The 17,237-nt window shown below is 40.7% G+C and overlaps 1 protein-coding gene across 1 annotated transcript in view; it reads right to left on the reverse strand.

Moving 5' to 3' along the window:
- PTPN4 (protein tyrosine phosphatase non-receptor type 4) overlaps positions 1–17,237 on the reverse strand; it is a 138,693-nt gene that overhangs the window by 33,699 nt on the left and 87,757 nt on the right. The window contains exons 11-18 of the mRNA XM_077320550.1: positions 16,893–16,956; positions 15,719–15,891; positions 14,600–14,668; positions 10,724–10,858; positions 9,189–9,347; positions 2,137–2,296; positions 182–265; positions 43–99 (exon numbers count right to left, since the gene is read on the reverse strand). Of these exons, the coding sequence (XP_077176665.1) occupies positions 43–99; positions 182–265; positions 2,137–2,296; positions 9,189–9,347; positions 10,724–10,858; positions 14,600–14,668; positions 15,719–15,891; positions 16,893–16,956 (901 nt within the window). The remainder of the gene's footprint in view (positions 1–42; positions 100–181; positions 266–2,136; positions 2,297–9,188; positions 9,348–10,723; positions 10,859–14,599; positions 14,669–15,718; positions 15,892–16,892; positions 16,957–17,237) is intronic.

The following is a 17,237-nucleotide window of genomic DNA, read 5'->3' on the forward strand; positions in this document are numbered from 1 at the left end:
TATCACCACCAATACCTTTACAAACATTTCCTGATAACTTACTGGTGTTCCTGGAGCTACTCTGGACACTATGACAGGCATCTTCTGGTCATATCCACCCTTTAAAAGAGAGATCAGTAATTAAAGAACATAAAACATAGACGTATATCCAAAAATAAAAGAGGGTTAGTTTTATTCGTACCTTTACATTGAAACCAAATCTTCCATTTTCATCAGGCCTCATTCTGATCAGAACAAGATTATCATGAGGAATCCCACCATTGGGCTGAAAATGAGAACATAATACTGTTACTGCTTTTCTATTTTGAATTTCTTTAGAGAACTCCTCCAAAATCGCAAGGTGATGCCTAATTCCTCCTAATCTATTACTGATTAGGTAATGAGCCTGAAGATCCAAAGAGCAGCAGGAAGACAGTACATTAATGAAAACAAGGTGGCACTTGCCTGTAACTGTTGTTCATCAAGTGGTCTTCTGTGCAGACACACTTGGGAACTGTGCTGCCGCAGGCTAGCCACAGAAAGGATTTCCAAACACTAGGAGCACCCCTCCCTCCCTCTGGTATTTCCCTGTCAAAATCATCACATGATCAGGAGAAGGGTGCTAATCTCTCAGTTCTCTCCATGCTGCTATCAGAGACTCCAAGAAATGCAACCTGGTTTTCATTTTAGTCGATTCAGTGTAGCCTCACATGGGGAGATCAACAAGATGACTGAATGAAGGAGGTGGATGTGAATCTATCAAAAAAATAACAGACCATATTGATCTTCACCTACAACTATCTTAAAACAGAGAAGTGAGTTCCCTATATGTTTTCTAATACATCCAGGAACATGGCAAGGAAAAAAAAACTCTTTTGACAAGCCGTGATACATGAAGTTGCATTGGTCCACCATGCATTCAAGACAGAATGTGATATCCTCCACCAACCTAGAAGGATCCAACATGAAGTGTGAGAGACAATCCCTGTTAGGGGCTCCTGGCCTTGACACTGGGCTTTAAAATCTGTGGATAGAGAGTGCCCTCCCCCGAGATTCTCATTGGTGGAGCAAACTAAAAAGCTGTATTGTAAAGGAGCACCAATAAAGTGCCAAAATAAAACAAAGACTATACCCGTTTTGTAACATCTTTAGAAATCCAGTAAGGAAGAGGAAAGGTTAGAGTTACAGAATCAACCAGCAGCCAAAATACAATCAACAGCAGGGTACAAAACCTCCTACAGCAGCAGTCCCCGACCTTTTGCGGTTGAGGACCGCCTCCGGCGGTGAGGGAGAGCCGGCGGCCCAGGCGCCACGCGCACGTGCAGAGTTGCCGCACATGCACGTTTGTGCCAGCAGAGGGCGCAAACACACACATGCGCGGCAGCTCCATGCATGCACATGTGCCATCGGCCGCGCCTACCTCTTTCCCCCCCTTTCACTGCGGGGGGGGAGAGGCAAGCGAAGCTGCCGCCAGCCCGGTACCGAGGCCTTCACGGCCCAATACCGGGCAGAGAACCGGGGGTTGACGAACCCCCTCCTACAGCTTCAGTAGAGATGTAAGATTTGGTATTGCAGATGTCCCACTAGCCAGTTATAAAAGTGGGTCTGTCACACTGGTATAGCACCCTCCCCTGAGGCTCAGTTGGCCTATCACGAAGCATTTTTTAAACTGTAGTTTATTCTACATTTTTAAACTGTAGTTTATTCTACATTCAAATGAGTACTCTTAATTCAAATGAGTACTGATGACAAAAAAGGGCAAAATTTGAGAGAAAGAAGTCGTCTCAGTCTCAAGAATGAAGTGAAAGAAAAAACAGAATAGCAGTGGAGATCATCTTTCCATGGCAGCAAAAAGAGAACTGAGGGAGTAGTGCCCCTCCCCCTGGGCATGTGATTATTTTGGTGGGAAAATACCAGAGAGAGAAGGGGTGCTTCTAGTCTCCCAGAAGGCTTTGGAAAATCTTGTTCTGTGGCTAGCCTGCAACTGCGCAGTCCTCATCTGCACAGAAACCTTGAAGAAGAAAGACACATTATGCATGTGTGTAATTTTAATAGACTTTAAGTTACTTATGGAGGACACTGACTTACAGAAACTGATTTATCCCCATTAAAAGTGGATTATGATTGATTACAAGCAAGTTTGAGGCAGCATCTTACTGTAGATTTTTCTGGAGATGATGAATCATCATATGTTTCATTTATATGGTTATCCAATTCTTGCTGTGAATGTGAATAATGAATTTGGTTCCAACTGTTCTTTTTAGACTGTTTGGGTGGCAGTGCAGGAGGTTGCCCATCTACGGGGGTTTCTTGAGATCTACACAGAAAACACAGAAAACAAACACAACCATTTTGGAAGTTCTCTGTGCCACAATAAACAGAATCTGTCACCTAAAAAGCTCATCATGAAAACAGTAGCACTTCAACATATGGAATAGTGAACAGTTCTGTTCAGTGACCAACACAATATGGAAATTGCAGGCAGAACACTGCAGTGATGTTTTTCTTTCTATTTGATTTACAGCCACTTCTAATTAAAAACGAGGAGATATTCCATTGTAAATTCTTGTATAAAACAAAATCTATTTAAAATAGATTCAATTAAAGCTTATTATAAAAATTAGAGACAGTACAAGATGAAAAGGTCTCAATATAATATATTACTCTAGTTCTCTCAAAACATAGAATACTCTGAACAGTAAAGAAGATATTTCATTTTTAAAGGGTTTTCACTTTCTAGTTGGAAAAGTGTCAGCTATATATTCTGCTATGAATCCAACAACCCAAGGTGCTATTAAGTAAATGGTTCTGAAATTCTGGGGAATTTCAGGGTTGCTAGCTGGTAATCTGACACATCAGTAGGCCATGGTCTTACATGTTTTAAGTGCACAGCTTACAACACATGAACTTCAAAAACAGAACTAAAGACTCATACGTTAATCACTTATCCGTATGACAACTAAGATAATCTATATGGAGATCTCACAATTTGATACAATCAAATTTAAAAAGCTGTAGATATCATTGAGCTATTGGCTACATTAGGACATACATTTGACCAACCCAAAGCTATGTCAATGTTCCTGGTTCCTGTTAAATATTGTTCTGGTTGACATGTTATAATTGTTATACTTGTTATTTGTTATATATTGTTATATAAATATTTGTTATATTTGTTGCAATGTTCTATGTAATCATGTTATATGTTATATGATGTTATATGTAAAACGCTCAGAACCGTATAGAAGGGTGGTATATAAACCTAAAATCTAAACAAACAAACAAATAAATAAAGGCAACCCATGATGTGGTGCTACATCAATGAGCCGGGATATTCTTGGGCTCATGGACTTCCTTCTGTTGCTCACCCAAGTCCAGATAATTATGTATTCCTTGGTTAGTGGCAACCATAGTTAGTCATGATATCTCAACAAGCAGGGACCTCGTAAGGATTTGCAGGGACCACTTTTTTCCCCATTATATCCTTTTTCCCAAACCACATACAGAAATCCTACTGGAAAATGGAGGGTCGGACCCAGGACTTAAAGTTTCAACAAATCTGAATGAGATTGCACCTCCCTTGATGGAACAGGTCTGTAGTTTCACAGTGCTCAGGCCTACTGATGGATAAGCAGGTGGCAGCAGTGGTCAGTTACCATCTTCAATTGGGTAGCCATCTACATACTTTCCTGTGGTTGCTCAGAAATTTGGTAGTGCTCCCTGAGATTCTCTTTTCTTAAAATTACAGGTACTATATCCATTGGGGGGGGGGTTGAGGTCACATCCCCATTATTATTAATATATATTTTTAAAAATTCTGCAAACCCAGGGGTCTTTTCAAGTCTGTAGATTTTTTTCCTTGTCTGTTAATGATCCCTATTGTTATATACAGGTGTCCACAAGCGTCATATTGATTATTAGCTATATTGATACTGACAAGCAGACTTTATGCCAGAACTTGAGAGGAAATCTCATTTTACCATGCCCTGCTATTTTCTCTATTTCCTGAAACTTCCCATAGTGTCTCTGCTTCCTGATTCCTTTTCACTCATGAGTCAAACTACCTTTATCTGTCCTCCCTCCATCTTCAGCTTGCCCTCCTTCCCACCCCCAGCAGCCTCTATCTGGTAGTTGCTGTGCTTAGTTGTTTATTGTAGAATCCACAATAACTTGCATGAAATACTTCATATTCCCTTGTAACTGGCCAGGCATTTTTCCATCTTCGCCAGGCTCAGCTACTAGTGCCCTATCTGTCCTCCGAACAATTGGCCACAGTGATCCATGCGACGGTCACCTCCAGATTAGATTTCTGTAACTTGCTCTACACTGGCCTGCCTTTGGGCTTGACCTGGAAACTGCAACTGGTCCAAAATTCGGCTGCTAGGGTCCTCACAGTTACACCTTGGATGGCACATATCCAGCCAGTGCTGAGGCAGCTGCACTTGTTACCGGTTCTAAATAAATAAATAAATAAATAATATTCCGGATTCAAGGTTTTGGTTTTGACCTTCAAGGCCATCCGTGGTCTGGGCCCAGAGTATATGAGGGACCGCCTTTCACCCCATACCCCCCGCAGGGCCTTACGCTCTGCAGGGGCTAACCTATTGGTAATTCCCAGCCCCAAGAAAGCTTGCCTGGCCTCAACCAGGGCCAGGGCCAGGGCCAGGGCCTTTTTGGTCCTGGCCCCGACCTGGTGGAATGAGCTCCCGGAAGAGCTGCGGGCCCTGCAGGAACTTTCAACGTTTTGCAGGGCCTGCAAGATGGAGCTCTTCCACCAGGCTTTTGGTTGAGGCCGGGCAGCAAGGGAGATCCGCCCCCCCTCACAAATGTGGCAGTTGCATGTGCTATCAGCCCCCACTTTTTTCTTCCTTTTAGTGGAGTTATGGAAATTGGGTTAATTTGCATGAACCTGGCCGCCATTCTTGTCTTGCCTTGTTGTGATTAATATACTATGTTTTATTGTTCTTATTACTGTTTTTAGGGGATTGGTTTTATGTGACCTGCCTCGAGCCTCCGGGGGGAGGCGGGATATAAATTAAAGGATGATAATAATAACAACAATAATAATCCTTCCCACACACTATTTCCTTTCCCCCTCTTGCTATCATCACTTTTCCCTTCTCTCCTACGCACCGACTCACTTTTTATCTGCCCCCCATCTTTAACTATATTATGTAGATATTTAATTTACTACCTACCTGTCTACACAATGAGGACCCTCAAGGGCACTCAGCAAGTTTCTGAAAGAGAGCTGGGATTCAACCTGATCCCAGTCTGAAACTTGAACCCACAATATCACAACTGGTTTTACTGGAGTAGCCAATGTTGACTGTAGCAAGCCACTCAGCCTCAGTGAGTCATGCAAGTTGTCTATAGCTACTGACAGGCCAATAGCCTGTCTTCCCATGAAGGCCAACACAGCCCTGGAAAATGCTCTTGCCGCCTTTTGCTGGCAGAAACCAAGGCCTGAAAGCTAATTATACTAATGTGGTTACCTAAAAAAACCCACAGTGACAATTTCATTTCTTAAAGCTACAGATCCCACTTCCATTATTTTGGAAGGTTTTAATTCTTTCATTAAAAAAAATCAGATTTTTCTGCAAACCTAGCACTTTTCGGGTTTGCATAAAAATCTCTCTTGTATGTTCTTGGTTCCAGATCTCTGCATTTAAGTACTGAAGTATTTGGCCACACTAATAATTAGATGTATTGACAGTCAAACTAAATTGTGTATTTGCCTTTCCAATCAGGTTTCTAAACCATGGTTTATTCCTAGGAGTCAATCCTGGTTTGCATGGCAAGCACAAATCAGAGTTTATAACAACAGATTACAGTATGCAGACTCTCATGAAAACAACTGAATCTTTTAACTGCATATCAGGGGAGAAGGGAGAATTCAAACGATCCATCAAACTGTCACCTAATGGGAAACTATGATTTGCCTTTACATCTGAATCAAATTGCTATTCACTATTAAACATTTCTAATTAGTGTGTTTTTTAATCAGCTTTTGCAAAGAATGGTGAATGCTACAACCACAACCAAACTAATTGTACAGATTCCTAACATATCCCGCTGCACGTTTTTAGAAACCAGTTGGAATTATTACAATGAAAGATGTATTTCTAAACTTATCTGTAGCTTCTGTCTCCTGGCCAGCACACTTTGGTTATAAAAGTGTGCATGATCCAAATTTCAAGAAATTCCCCTTTTAAAAATGCAGTAAAGGAAGAATGTCAAAATATATTACATGCCTATACACAGCTGGTGAAATAAATAGGCTATGTGAAGCAATAAGCTACCATTTGAAGTAGTTAAAGTAACTCTTTGCTCATGAGCGTAACATCCTGTGATACATCACTATAATACATTGTGAGAACTAGGATTGATGCCTTGGGCAAAAATCTCCCTGCTTTATATTTACCCAGTCAGCTTTGAATTTCCTTACGAATGCTTAGACAATGGGTGTGAAAGCAGGCTATTTTGCAGTCAAAGCAGCTCTCTGTATTACTGCATTCAGTAATTTGCATAATCAAATTAAAAGAAAAACACCCAACTATGATAAGCTCTGTTTATGTTACATATATCCAGCCTGCCTTCTAACATTACTAGCATCGTTTTGTTTTTGACAAATGCAAGTAATACATTTTTATAATGAGCAATGGCTGTTTTATTTTCTATGTATCTTTTTACTTTCCTTCACTATCAATATTTACAGATGATACAGCTTGGAACACATTCAAAACCTATTGATACAAATATTCAGAGCAGTATCTGGCCATGGAAACATTTAAAACACATAAGAATATCAATGTGATCAAGGACCTAAGACATTTTTAACTAAAAGTGCTGAGACAAAATCTGAGACCTTCTATCACTTTGTTACTGACTATGACTGGTTTGTTTGTTTATAAAATTATATCCCACCTCTTCTGACAATGTCGACTCAAGGCAGCTCATAGAACAAAACAATACCCCATAAAATACTATAAAACATTAAAATGGACATATTCCCAACAACCCTTCAGGTGAAAATTCTAACATCAAACATCTAAACATCAAGATTGTGGTAAAAAAAACTCCCACAACTTCGCTGCTCCAGCCTCAAGCCATTACCTTAGCTCTTGATAGTATCTATACAGGTTGTTGATCTTCCTTACTTCGTGTCTAACGCATAGCACTTAACATAGGGTGGGACTCCAGATCATAACTCCAGGCACCCTACCTGGTCTCAACCAAATGCCTGGCGGAAGAGCTCTGTCTTACAGGCCATGCAGACTCTTGATTCAGGGCCCTTAACTCTTTTGGGAGCTCATTCCAACAGGTTCTTTCTGTTAGCACAAGAAAACATTCTGCACATGCTTGATATTTACCAATCCTCACTTCCACTGCAGACCTGCAAGCACTATACTGGAGAGCACAACCATGAAAATAGGAAGGCCGGAAAGTTCTATTCCATAAGTGCCGTTAAGTAATAATTTGGGGCTGAACCCTGCACAGGTACTTAGTATTTTAGTATATATGCAGTGCTTAAACATTCCAAGGAACTTCACACACATTATACTCATACTAGGGACATAGCCCATTTTTAAAAATGGGCATGTGGAGGGTTGGGGAGAAGGCAGCAGGGGCGGGCGCAGCGCAGGAAGGGCAACGGGGCCGGTAGGCTCCAGGCCGGGCCCGGAGCTTCCAGCGCTGCAAGAACGCTCCCCGGGCCCCGGAGAGGACGCCTTCCCCGGGGCCCGGGGAGCGTTTTCCCTCCCCCCCGACTTGCAAAAATGCTCCCCAGGCGGAGTGCCTTCCCCGGGGCCTGGGGAGCATTTGTCTGGGCGGCTCAACATGAAAAAATGCTCCCCAGGCCCCGGCGAGGGCGCTCCTCGGCTCTGTGAGCCGTGGATCACCTTCCTCCGGGCCTGGGGAGCGTTTTTCAGGGCGGCTCGACTGGCAAAAAGGCTCCCCAGGCCCAGAGGAGGGCCCAGGGGGGGGGCTCAGTGAGGGGTCTGGGGAGACGTTGTGGGGTAGAGGGCGGGGGCCAGCGGGCCTACCTTCGCTCTCGGCGGCCAGCTGAGTAATGGCCACCGCGGACCGAAGGTTCGCTCCCGTGGGGGGTGGGGTGGGTTGGGAGGTGCCTCTCGCCTCCCAATTGGTTGTTGGCTGGGCAAACAGCCAATCAGCAGCCGTGCGCTGATTGGCAGTTTGGGGCTGGACTGACAAGCGGAGGGCCCAATTGGGTGGCTCTTCGCACCTCCCGATTGGGCCCTCTGCTTGTCAGTCCAGGGGAAGGGGCCTATCGGCACCCTTCCTCATCCCGGACAGGGCCTGTGAGGAGCGGTTAAAGATAGGGGTGGGTGGGTGTGTGTATGGACTTCATGGGGGAAATAATTCCAAATTCCATCCGCCCCCCCCCATCAGGCTGGGGAGGTTCCAGCCTCCCCTCCCCCAAATCCTGATGTTAGTATCTGCTGATGTGCCCAGGTTCACATTGACTGTCAACCTTCACCACTGCCACACCTAGGCCTGCAGCAACCGCTTGCCGCTGCCTCCACTGTGGCTGGGCCTGTTGTGGCTGCCGCTGACATTTCCCAGAGCAGTGGCTGCCCACCTCTACCATGCTCAGGCCTGGAGCAATGGCTACTGACCTTCTCCACTTTGGTGTCTTCCTCCAGGCCCATAGTGGCTGCCAGCTTTCAGTACTGCTGGGCCCAGAACAGTCACTGGCTTCTGTTGTCAGCTGGAACAGCTGCAGGTTTCTGCTTTCACTTAACTGGAGTGGCTCCCTGCATTCTCTATCCATGCACAGAGAATGCAATGGTATTTTGAGAAGAATTTAAACCCCTCTTCTCTATTATTTATAATTTAAGATTATTCTGCCAACTCAGCGTTCGGTCTGCTAAGTGTTTGTGTGGCCCCGAACTGCAGATTTAGGTATCTGCAAATGGTGGCCACACGTTGTTAATCATATACAGATACATGGAATAGTTGAACTAGCATTTTTGCCTAAGGTCACTCAGTAAATGTATTAGACGTAGCAACGTTAAGCCATCCACAGTTCAATTTTAACCAATGGGATACAATTTTTTTTACTATAGAACACTGAATGTAAATAACAGATCTGCCAAAGAACTGAAACATATGTATGAGCAATTAAAATTACTGTAGCTAGGACTCTTGTATTACTCTAAAACAAAACATGATAAGAAAAAACTTACGGTGATGATTCCAGAATGATGCTGTTTGCCTGGGTGGAAGAAGGAGATCGGTGATTTGCAAAAATCTCACTTGGAGAAGTATGGACCACATGGTCCACCAGATGTCCCACTGAAGATGGTCGTAACCGATTTCCCTCCTGAGTAAATGCACAGTTGCGACTAAACAAAGAAAGAAAACTTGTTCAACAAAAGGATGTTAATAAAATTTTGTGTACAAAAATCTGAACATAGATACTGTTGCATCTCTTAATTCATTATGCATCTATACATAACTTGTTCAAGATCTCCATAAATAAGGCAGAAGAAATCTGCAGCAAAAGTCAGGAATCAGAAGCAACAAGCATTCACAGTGGTCTGAGAAGTTTATTACTATATACTCACGTTTGACTAAACTGAATTATTAGTATTATATATTGTGAAAGTTTCCTATGAATTAATATCAACAGACTTGATTGCATGTTTATATAACTGTTTTCTGATATTTTAGAATGCTATCTACTAAGCTAGGGGCCTGCAAGAAATTGTGTGTGGGGCAATTTCAAAATAACCCCCTACTGAAAATAATCTTCCCCCTCCAGTGTTGTCTGTCAGGCTGCTTCCCTTTCCCTTTTTCCCTTTTAACTGATACTCAACTGCTGTGTATATCTCATCCCTTCTGGAGCATTTTCAGTCCTTGTCAAACCAGGAGGACAGCTGCTTGACTATTATTATAATTATTACTAGGAGCCAAGCCTGTTGCATTCAGGAATACAATGGGCACTAGATTAGGGGAGTGGAGTGGAAGAACCCTGTGGACAGGACCCCCCTCCCCCCAGGACCTGGAAAGGCTGCAGGTAGTTGTTAGGGAACTCACCAGCAGGGGCAGCTCTCCAGCAGGGAACTCACCAGCAAGGATCTGCAGCTTCCAAGCCTCAGAGGGAAGTGGAAGGAGGAGGGGGTGGTCAGGGGTGGGGGATGGAAGGCGATTGGCTGGCCGCTGGACAGACAGGCAAGCCAGTTGGAGGAGGAGGCACTCAGGGGTGGGACAGTCACCCTGAGTGGGTGTTAAGCACTGAGTGGCACTTAAGCCATGAGACACGCTCCTCCTCCAAGGCCTTACCAGAAATATATTATGAGGAACAGATTATAAGTATCTATAAAATAGCAAATCCACAGAAGAATTATGGATAATACTCTATTTGAACTTGTTATAATATAAGGCTTGCCCTTCCTTAGCCAGTTCTGCACTGGATGCAACATCCATTCTTCACTTTGCTAGGCCAAATGACATATTCACAAAGACCATACTGCTCACAAAATGTTCATAAGCTGGCATGCTGAGAGTGGCGGGTAACAAATCAAATAATAAATATAAATAAAAAGAAAATAAAAGCTTCACACTTCTAATGAAACAAGGTGTTGCCAATCAAAATTCTCAGCAAAGTAGTTTGCAAGCTTCCAAGATATAGTGCGGCTATTTATTATGGAAACTTCTAAGTTTAGTACCTATCCAGAGGAAAATAAAGTAGCCAATTCAGCCAATAAGTTATACTTACTGATTAGGGGTTCCAGGTGGAGAGCGTGACGGTAAGCTTTGAGTTTCTAACCTGTCATCAGACAATGAATTCCTGCTGACAACCTCCCAGTCCATCCCGCTTATCAGTTTGCGAGCCAGAGGTTTACTAGGGGACCTAAAATAGAAACATTTGTGCAAAAGTCAGTACAATCTCTGGTATTCCCCAATAACTGTGAGAATATAAAAGTAGAATTAAGACTTCCAGCATACAGAAGCTGTTAAAATGGGCACCCATTGTTTAAACAAATTTTCCTTCTATTCTCAGCAGAAGGCTGTAAAATGAATTTGTAGAATACATACAATATTTTTACTTGTATAACTGGGGGTGGGGATGAATAAATTTTATGAAGAACATTGTAATGATGAAAAATACAAATTAAATCATAGCTTTACACTTGACTAGATACCCTATTTGCCCTGGCTTACATTGTTCCACTGTTGCAGATATATGTCTAGAAACTCGCACACAGTGAAGAGGAGCAGCCAGGAAGACAGGATTGTCCTCTTCCCTTGGTATTTCCCCATTCCTGGGGCTAGCTTCCTTATACACATTTATATGTAACATGTACTGAAGTACCAGTCTATATTAATGAATTAGGACAGTAGTTAAGCCAATGGCAGTCTGTATCAAAAAAGGAACATGAACATCCAAAGAAGCCTAAAGCAGCACAGGGCACAAGAGGATTCACTACAAAAAGAGGTATTAGAACAAGAGTGTATATATGTCAGGATTTGCCAACTTTAGAATATGTTAAATATTGCTAAACCGCTGTAGCCATTAATACAATTATTTTACAACAGACGGAAAAAAACAATTCTAGGCACAAACAAGCACATGTAGCACATGTATCTGCAACATTTCTTGTTAAGCTAGCAAACTGATCGTAAGAAACAAGAAAACCAGTTATGACTCTAATGAGCTTACATATGTGTCAGACAGAAGAAGCAATTTTTCATAAGAGTTTATAGTTCCTGAGTCATGTAACTGAATATGCAGCCCCACAAGTTCTGATAATAACTCAGCAACTGTGTACACTGTTATGCAAGAATTAATCCTCAAAGGCTAGAAGTGTACACTTCTTTGTGCTGATGTATAAAACCGTTCCTTTTCAGAGAATTATTGCTGCTCACAGCATTTGTCAAATCCTTAAATAAAGTAAACTCACATACAGTTGCTCCCCCCCCTCAGGAATTTAACTCTTGAGGAACACTTACCATCATTAACTCAGCAGAATGTCAGATCTAGAGTAATGTCCTCATCACTTGATAAAGACACAGGAGAAGCCAAGCCACACTTTAGCATTTGACTATTAACTGTTTTAACCTCACAGCCCCACCCACTCAACGCCTGTTACCAAAACTTCCTGTTATTTGTGGAGATTTCAAAGAAACAGTTAACACATTGCAGCATTTCCAGCGCCACTGCTCTATATTTTCTGCCTTCAACAGGTGGCCATATGAATAGTACTAATATTTCTTTGCTAGCATTTTATAATCATAATAATTGCAAGCACTGGAGAAATCTAATGTTATTTGTGTATCATATTTACTTGAACTGTGTAATAATTACCAGGTTTAAACATTTTGACTTTTCTGTTGTGGTCGGATTGTTTTGTAGTTGGTAGTAACTTGCAATGTTATAGCTCTCCAAAGCAATAGGAAAACCCAATTTGGATGGTTTCCTGATGGCTTTGGGTGCTGGCCCTATTGAATTAGTCCTGGAAACAAATTGACTGATCTCTGTAATGACAAAATCATCCTAAATGGCCTCTTGTACTGACTGTAACTCATTTAGGTACTTGCTTCTCTGGGGATAGGGGAGATGAGTTGTCAGGGATGACTGCTACTCAGGACAAATTTGACAGCAGGGTAAAGCCCATTTTACAGTCTATTTTGGGGAAGTTATGGTGGCAAAGAAATAATCTTTACTCAACATAATCCAGGGAAGAATTCTGAATGGTTAAGTCTTATTCTATATCAACATTAGAATGAGACAGGGAAGTTCAAGATAATCACCTTTTGCTAAATATCAGCAAACAATCTTATGTTTAAACATTATTAATTAAACTAGCTTCAAAGCCTGTTCATAAGTGTGGCATTAGTGTGTCATATCCTAGTGATTTCAATTCTTCCAGAAGGACAAAATCCAGAAGATGATACTAGGAGATTGTTGCAATACCCTTTGGCTCACGGACTCTGCAAAGTTATATCATCAGGTGGTTGAGAACTGGATTATAGTATCATCAAAAATTCTGATGATATCTAGCTCTACCTCTTATAAAACTCTGATTCAAAGGAGGTGCTAAAATTCCTGAACCAGCTTCTACAGAAATTGCTGACTTAAAAGCCCTGAAAAATTGAAGACCATCACAGCTGAAGGAACATAGTCACCAGTACCAGTCTAGTTGGATGCTAAAGTCATCTACTTTGGCCCTATTTTATCAAGTAAAGTTCTATGACTGGCCTCATGTAACATATTCTGATATCTCATATCAGAAAGTGGAATATAAATATGTTCTTAAATAAATATGTCCTAACCTGGAAATTAAACAATGGAATCCAAATCTGAAGGCAGCTCAACAAGGGGGGCAATCTGAAAAAGTGTGATGTCCCAGCCCCAAAACACTTCCCCAGGGGCACAGAATGTGCTTGTAGTAGCAAGTCCTGCATCTCACTAGGCTAGGAATCTGAACTAGGGTTGGGTGCTTCGGTGTCTGAAGCGGCCGTTCACACCTGAAGCAGCCAAGGCTGGGGCATGGGGGGAAGGGAGGTGCCAGTGCGCCGGTGGGTGCACACATGCATGCGCAGTGCCAGCAGTGCCTGCGTGTGTGTGCCGGCTGGTGTGCCAATGACTCCCCTCTCCACGCCATGGAACTGGCTGCTTCGGGCTCGAACGGCCACTTCGGACATTGAAGTGCCCAACCCTAATCTGAACTGAAGGGTAAATGGTGCCCTGTTATCACTAATTAAAGTTCATTTTAACTGACCAGCCTTCTTTTCTTTTTCTCTTAAACATCCCCACCCCCCATTATCTGCACCAGCGACTCCTGGCAATAAAAAGATCATCAAATCAAATCAAATCAAAAACCAGGCTTGAATCTACTCATTGCAACAACAAAATGGATGGGATTTGCCATATATGCCTAAGAGTGGTAAAACCCCTTCTTTCTTGAGAAAAACAAGTTTGATAGAAAGTAGGACTTAAAACTCAGAAATAAGGCAGCAAACAACATCTCAAACAACATCCAGCAAAAATGTTCACGGTATAAACAGTGAAACAGCCTTATAGTACAATCTGATCCCTGCTCTCCACTAAATTAAACAATATAATAAACTAAGACTGAGGTTCTTGTATTTTCTTTAAAGTATATGTATGCACCCAACTTAGAACTCTTCAAAGCAGCAAACAATCACCATGTAAAAACGAACTATAAAGTACAAATGCATACATACAAACCATTTAACTAAACATATAAAATAGGCATATATAATTAGCTGGACATTTAATTTTTATTTGCAATACACGTGCCTGGAGTTCCTTCTTCTAGGCTCTGATAAAGCTGACATTTGGAAATATTAACTGACCTTAGTGTTGCATCTTAATGAGTATACCACATAAATATGCCTAACAAAATTAAGTGCTTCCCAATTTTTTAAAAATAAGCAAACTAATTCAAATTTTACTGAGGAAGAAGTTTCTTTTTTCTTCGGACTGCTACAGGGTATTATGAAAGTAAGCTCTCAAAACATGAGAACAATACTGACGGAATACAGGGAGAGACCAAAAATATTTTTTTAAAAACCCTATCTGATAATCATATAAATCATTAGCTATTAATCACTTTAAATAGCTTACCTGGCAAATACCCGGTCCTTATTTGCCTTTTCTTTACCATACTGTACAGACTGAACTTCTGTTCTTCCACTGAAAGGAAATTTACAAATTACAATCAGTGTCCACCATGAAAAAGATTGAGGGGAATAGATCATTTGGTTAATATAAGCAACTCTGAGTCACCCAAGCCTAAATTTGCAATGAACTTAACTCCAAACAGACTGAATGTCAGGTATGACAAGGCCACAGCAATTAAACTTAAGTGAGATATATCTGATGACCTTCCAGAACCAATGTAATAGCTGCCAAAAAATTCTTACTAGAACGAAGTTAAGGTACTATGCTAGCTGCAGAAGACCACAACAATTCAGTTTTAGATTTCTTTGCTTTATCTACATACTATTTCCCAAGCAGGCCCATTATCCGTGGAATCTAAATCCATGGATCAAGACCATAGTTGCACGAAACAGATTTTTCTACAACTTGGATGACCTATAGTCTGAACTTTCTCCCAACTTGAGACAAGCAGGAGGAAGGCTCATTGTGCTGGGGGAAAGTTTCAACCTTTGCTGCACAGTGTGGTAGAACCACAAGCCGTGGTCTCCCATTCCCTTTTGCTGTCTTCCTTATCATCCCTCCACAAGGAACATCATCATATAAAAGCCAAGATATGCTAACTAGCCATTTCCTCCCCACAGTTTTTGCCTGGATCTGAATGGAGCCTGCTGAATTCACAGAATTCTCTTCATCATTTAACTTTAATAGAACTTTTGCAGCATCACATCCTACATTTTGGCTATATCAGGCACTCAAAAAATGTACAATAAAACAAAAGGAATCAACACATTCTTTACACAGCCATGATTAAAAATTGCCCAATTTTCAATGTAAGCACCGAAAAAGTGCTCTGCAAAGAAGTCTTCGGAAATTGAACTTGATTATTATTTGCATATCTTCCCCTACTATACCTTCCATGCAATTTCTAATACAAGCTTGCTACATGACATTTTCAAAAAATGATGCATACTTGATCTCATCAAGCTATTTCAACAGTGGTTGATTTGGAGAAGACTATATTTAGTATTATGATAATTAATTCCTCTTGTGTAACATCAATACACTATGCAGGCCCAAACTTACCAGTATCGGAACTTTGAACCCAAAGTAAAATAATGTGCAAAAAAGTTCTTCTGAGGTGGCAGTGGTCTGTCTAGCCGGAAGAAGGTATGATGTTCCACACAAGCTTTCCATAAATTCTTACATGCTCGATAATTCACCATGTTGAATCCCAGTAATGTTTCTCTAGATTCGTGCTACCAAAAAAAAATAAAACTTTTATTTGATAATATTACTCTCCTGCTCATGAAATGTATTCGTAGCTGCTGTGAAAAATTAATTATTTTTACTAACTAGTGCAAAAGGACTCCCAGTGATCACATCAAGGAGAAAACCATTCCCTGGTAATATATATATATACATTTTGCATATTTGTTTTTATAAAGATAGACTTATGTGAGAAGAACAATAAAGAAACTTATACCTTTAGAGAACATTTTTCTTATTAGTCTGTCTAAAACAGCACTTGCCCTAAATACCCACTAGTATGTTACAGAGGATTCCTGGGATTCAGGATTTTTCAAGGCACACAAATCCAGAGCATTTCCTAAACCTCTTGAGCTTTAATGTCTTCCAACATAATGGAGTGTGAGTTTTACATGCAAACACAGTAGCACTCTTCCTCTGCAATGTTAGTTTTTTCATCAATTACATACAGTTTTGCAGTCCCATGTACATAACCTCAAGAATTATGTGTTGGAAAGCACTGTTTTAAAAAGTCATGATTAAACACCTACAATTAATGAGTACAGTTATCTAAATGATTCCTTTTATACTTTGAACTAACTTCAAGCAGTACATAAACATTTCAGACCCTATCTTCTTTTGAAACAAAAATCAAGACTAGAAAAGTGCCCAATGATTCTTAATTTTTTTTATTACAGCTCCACAGGAACTATAAGGTGCACTATAAGGAGATAGCCCATAAAATAAATAGACTGCAGCATGCTTCTAACCTATGGATTCAGAAGCACACGTTTCAGTCATTCTATAAATGTAAGCTAAAATCTTCTAACATTTAAGCATAAATTTAACTGTCACATATGCTCCAAGAGATTTAAATAATTACTGCATAATGGTAAAAATAGGATTTCTGTCCATGTGAAGACATGTCAACTGCATTACAAAAGCCACTCATAACAGCAAGACGCTTTGCAACTTCACAAGTAAATGGCAGATGATTAAGATAGGTACTCACCAATTCTTTTCTAAGTTGAATAAAAAACTGCTTGCATTTAAAAGAAATTTTTACAATCTTCAACCTAAGTGAAAATCAAACAAAATTAACATTTCTTTACATGTAAAAACTGCCATACAAGTAAAAATAGCGGGACACGTTGTGACATATATATTTAGGTACCCGAAAAAGTACCCTTTTATTGTATTCACAGGAAAAAAACCTCTAACTCATCTTCCCAATCTCATCATAGAATATATATATATATATATATATATATATATATATATATATATATATATATATATATATATATATATATATATATATATATATATATATATATATATATATATATATATATAT

The sequence above is a fragment of the Paroedura picta genome, chromosome 2 (genome assembly GCF_049243985.1).
Source record: "Paroedura picta isolate Pp20150507F chromosome 2, Ppicta_v3.0, whole genome shotgun sequence".
Classification (NCBI taxonomy): domain Eukaryota; kingdom Metazoa; phylum Chordata; class Lepidosauria; order Squamata; family Gekkonidae; genus Paroedura; species Paroedura picta.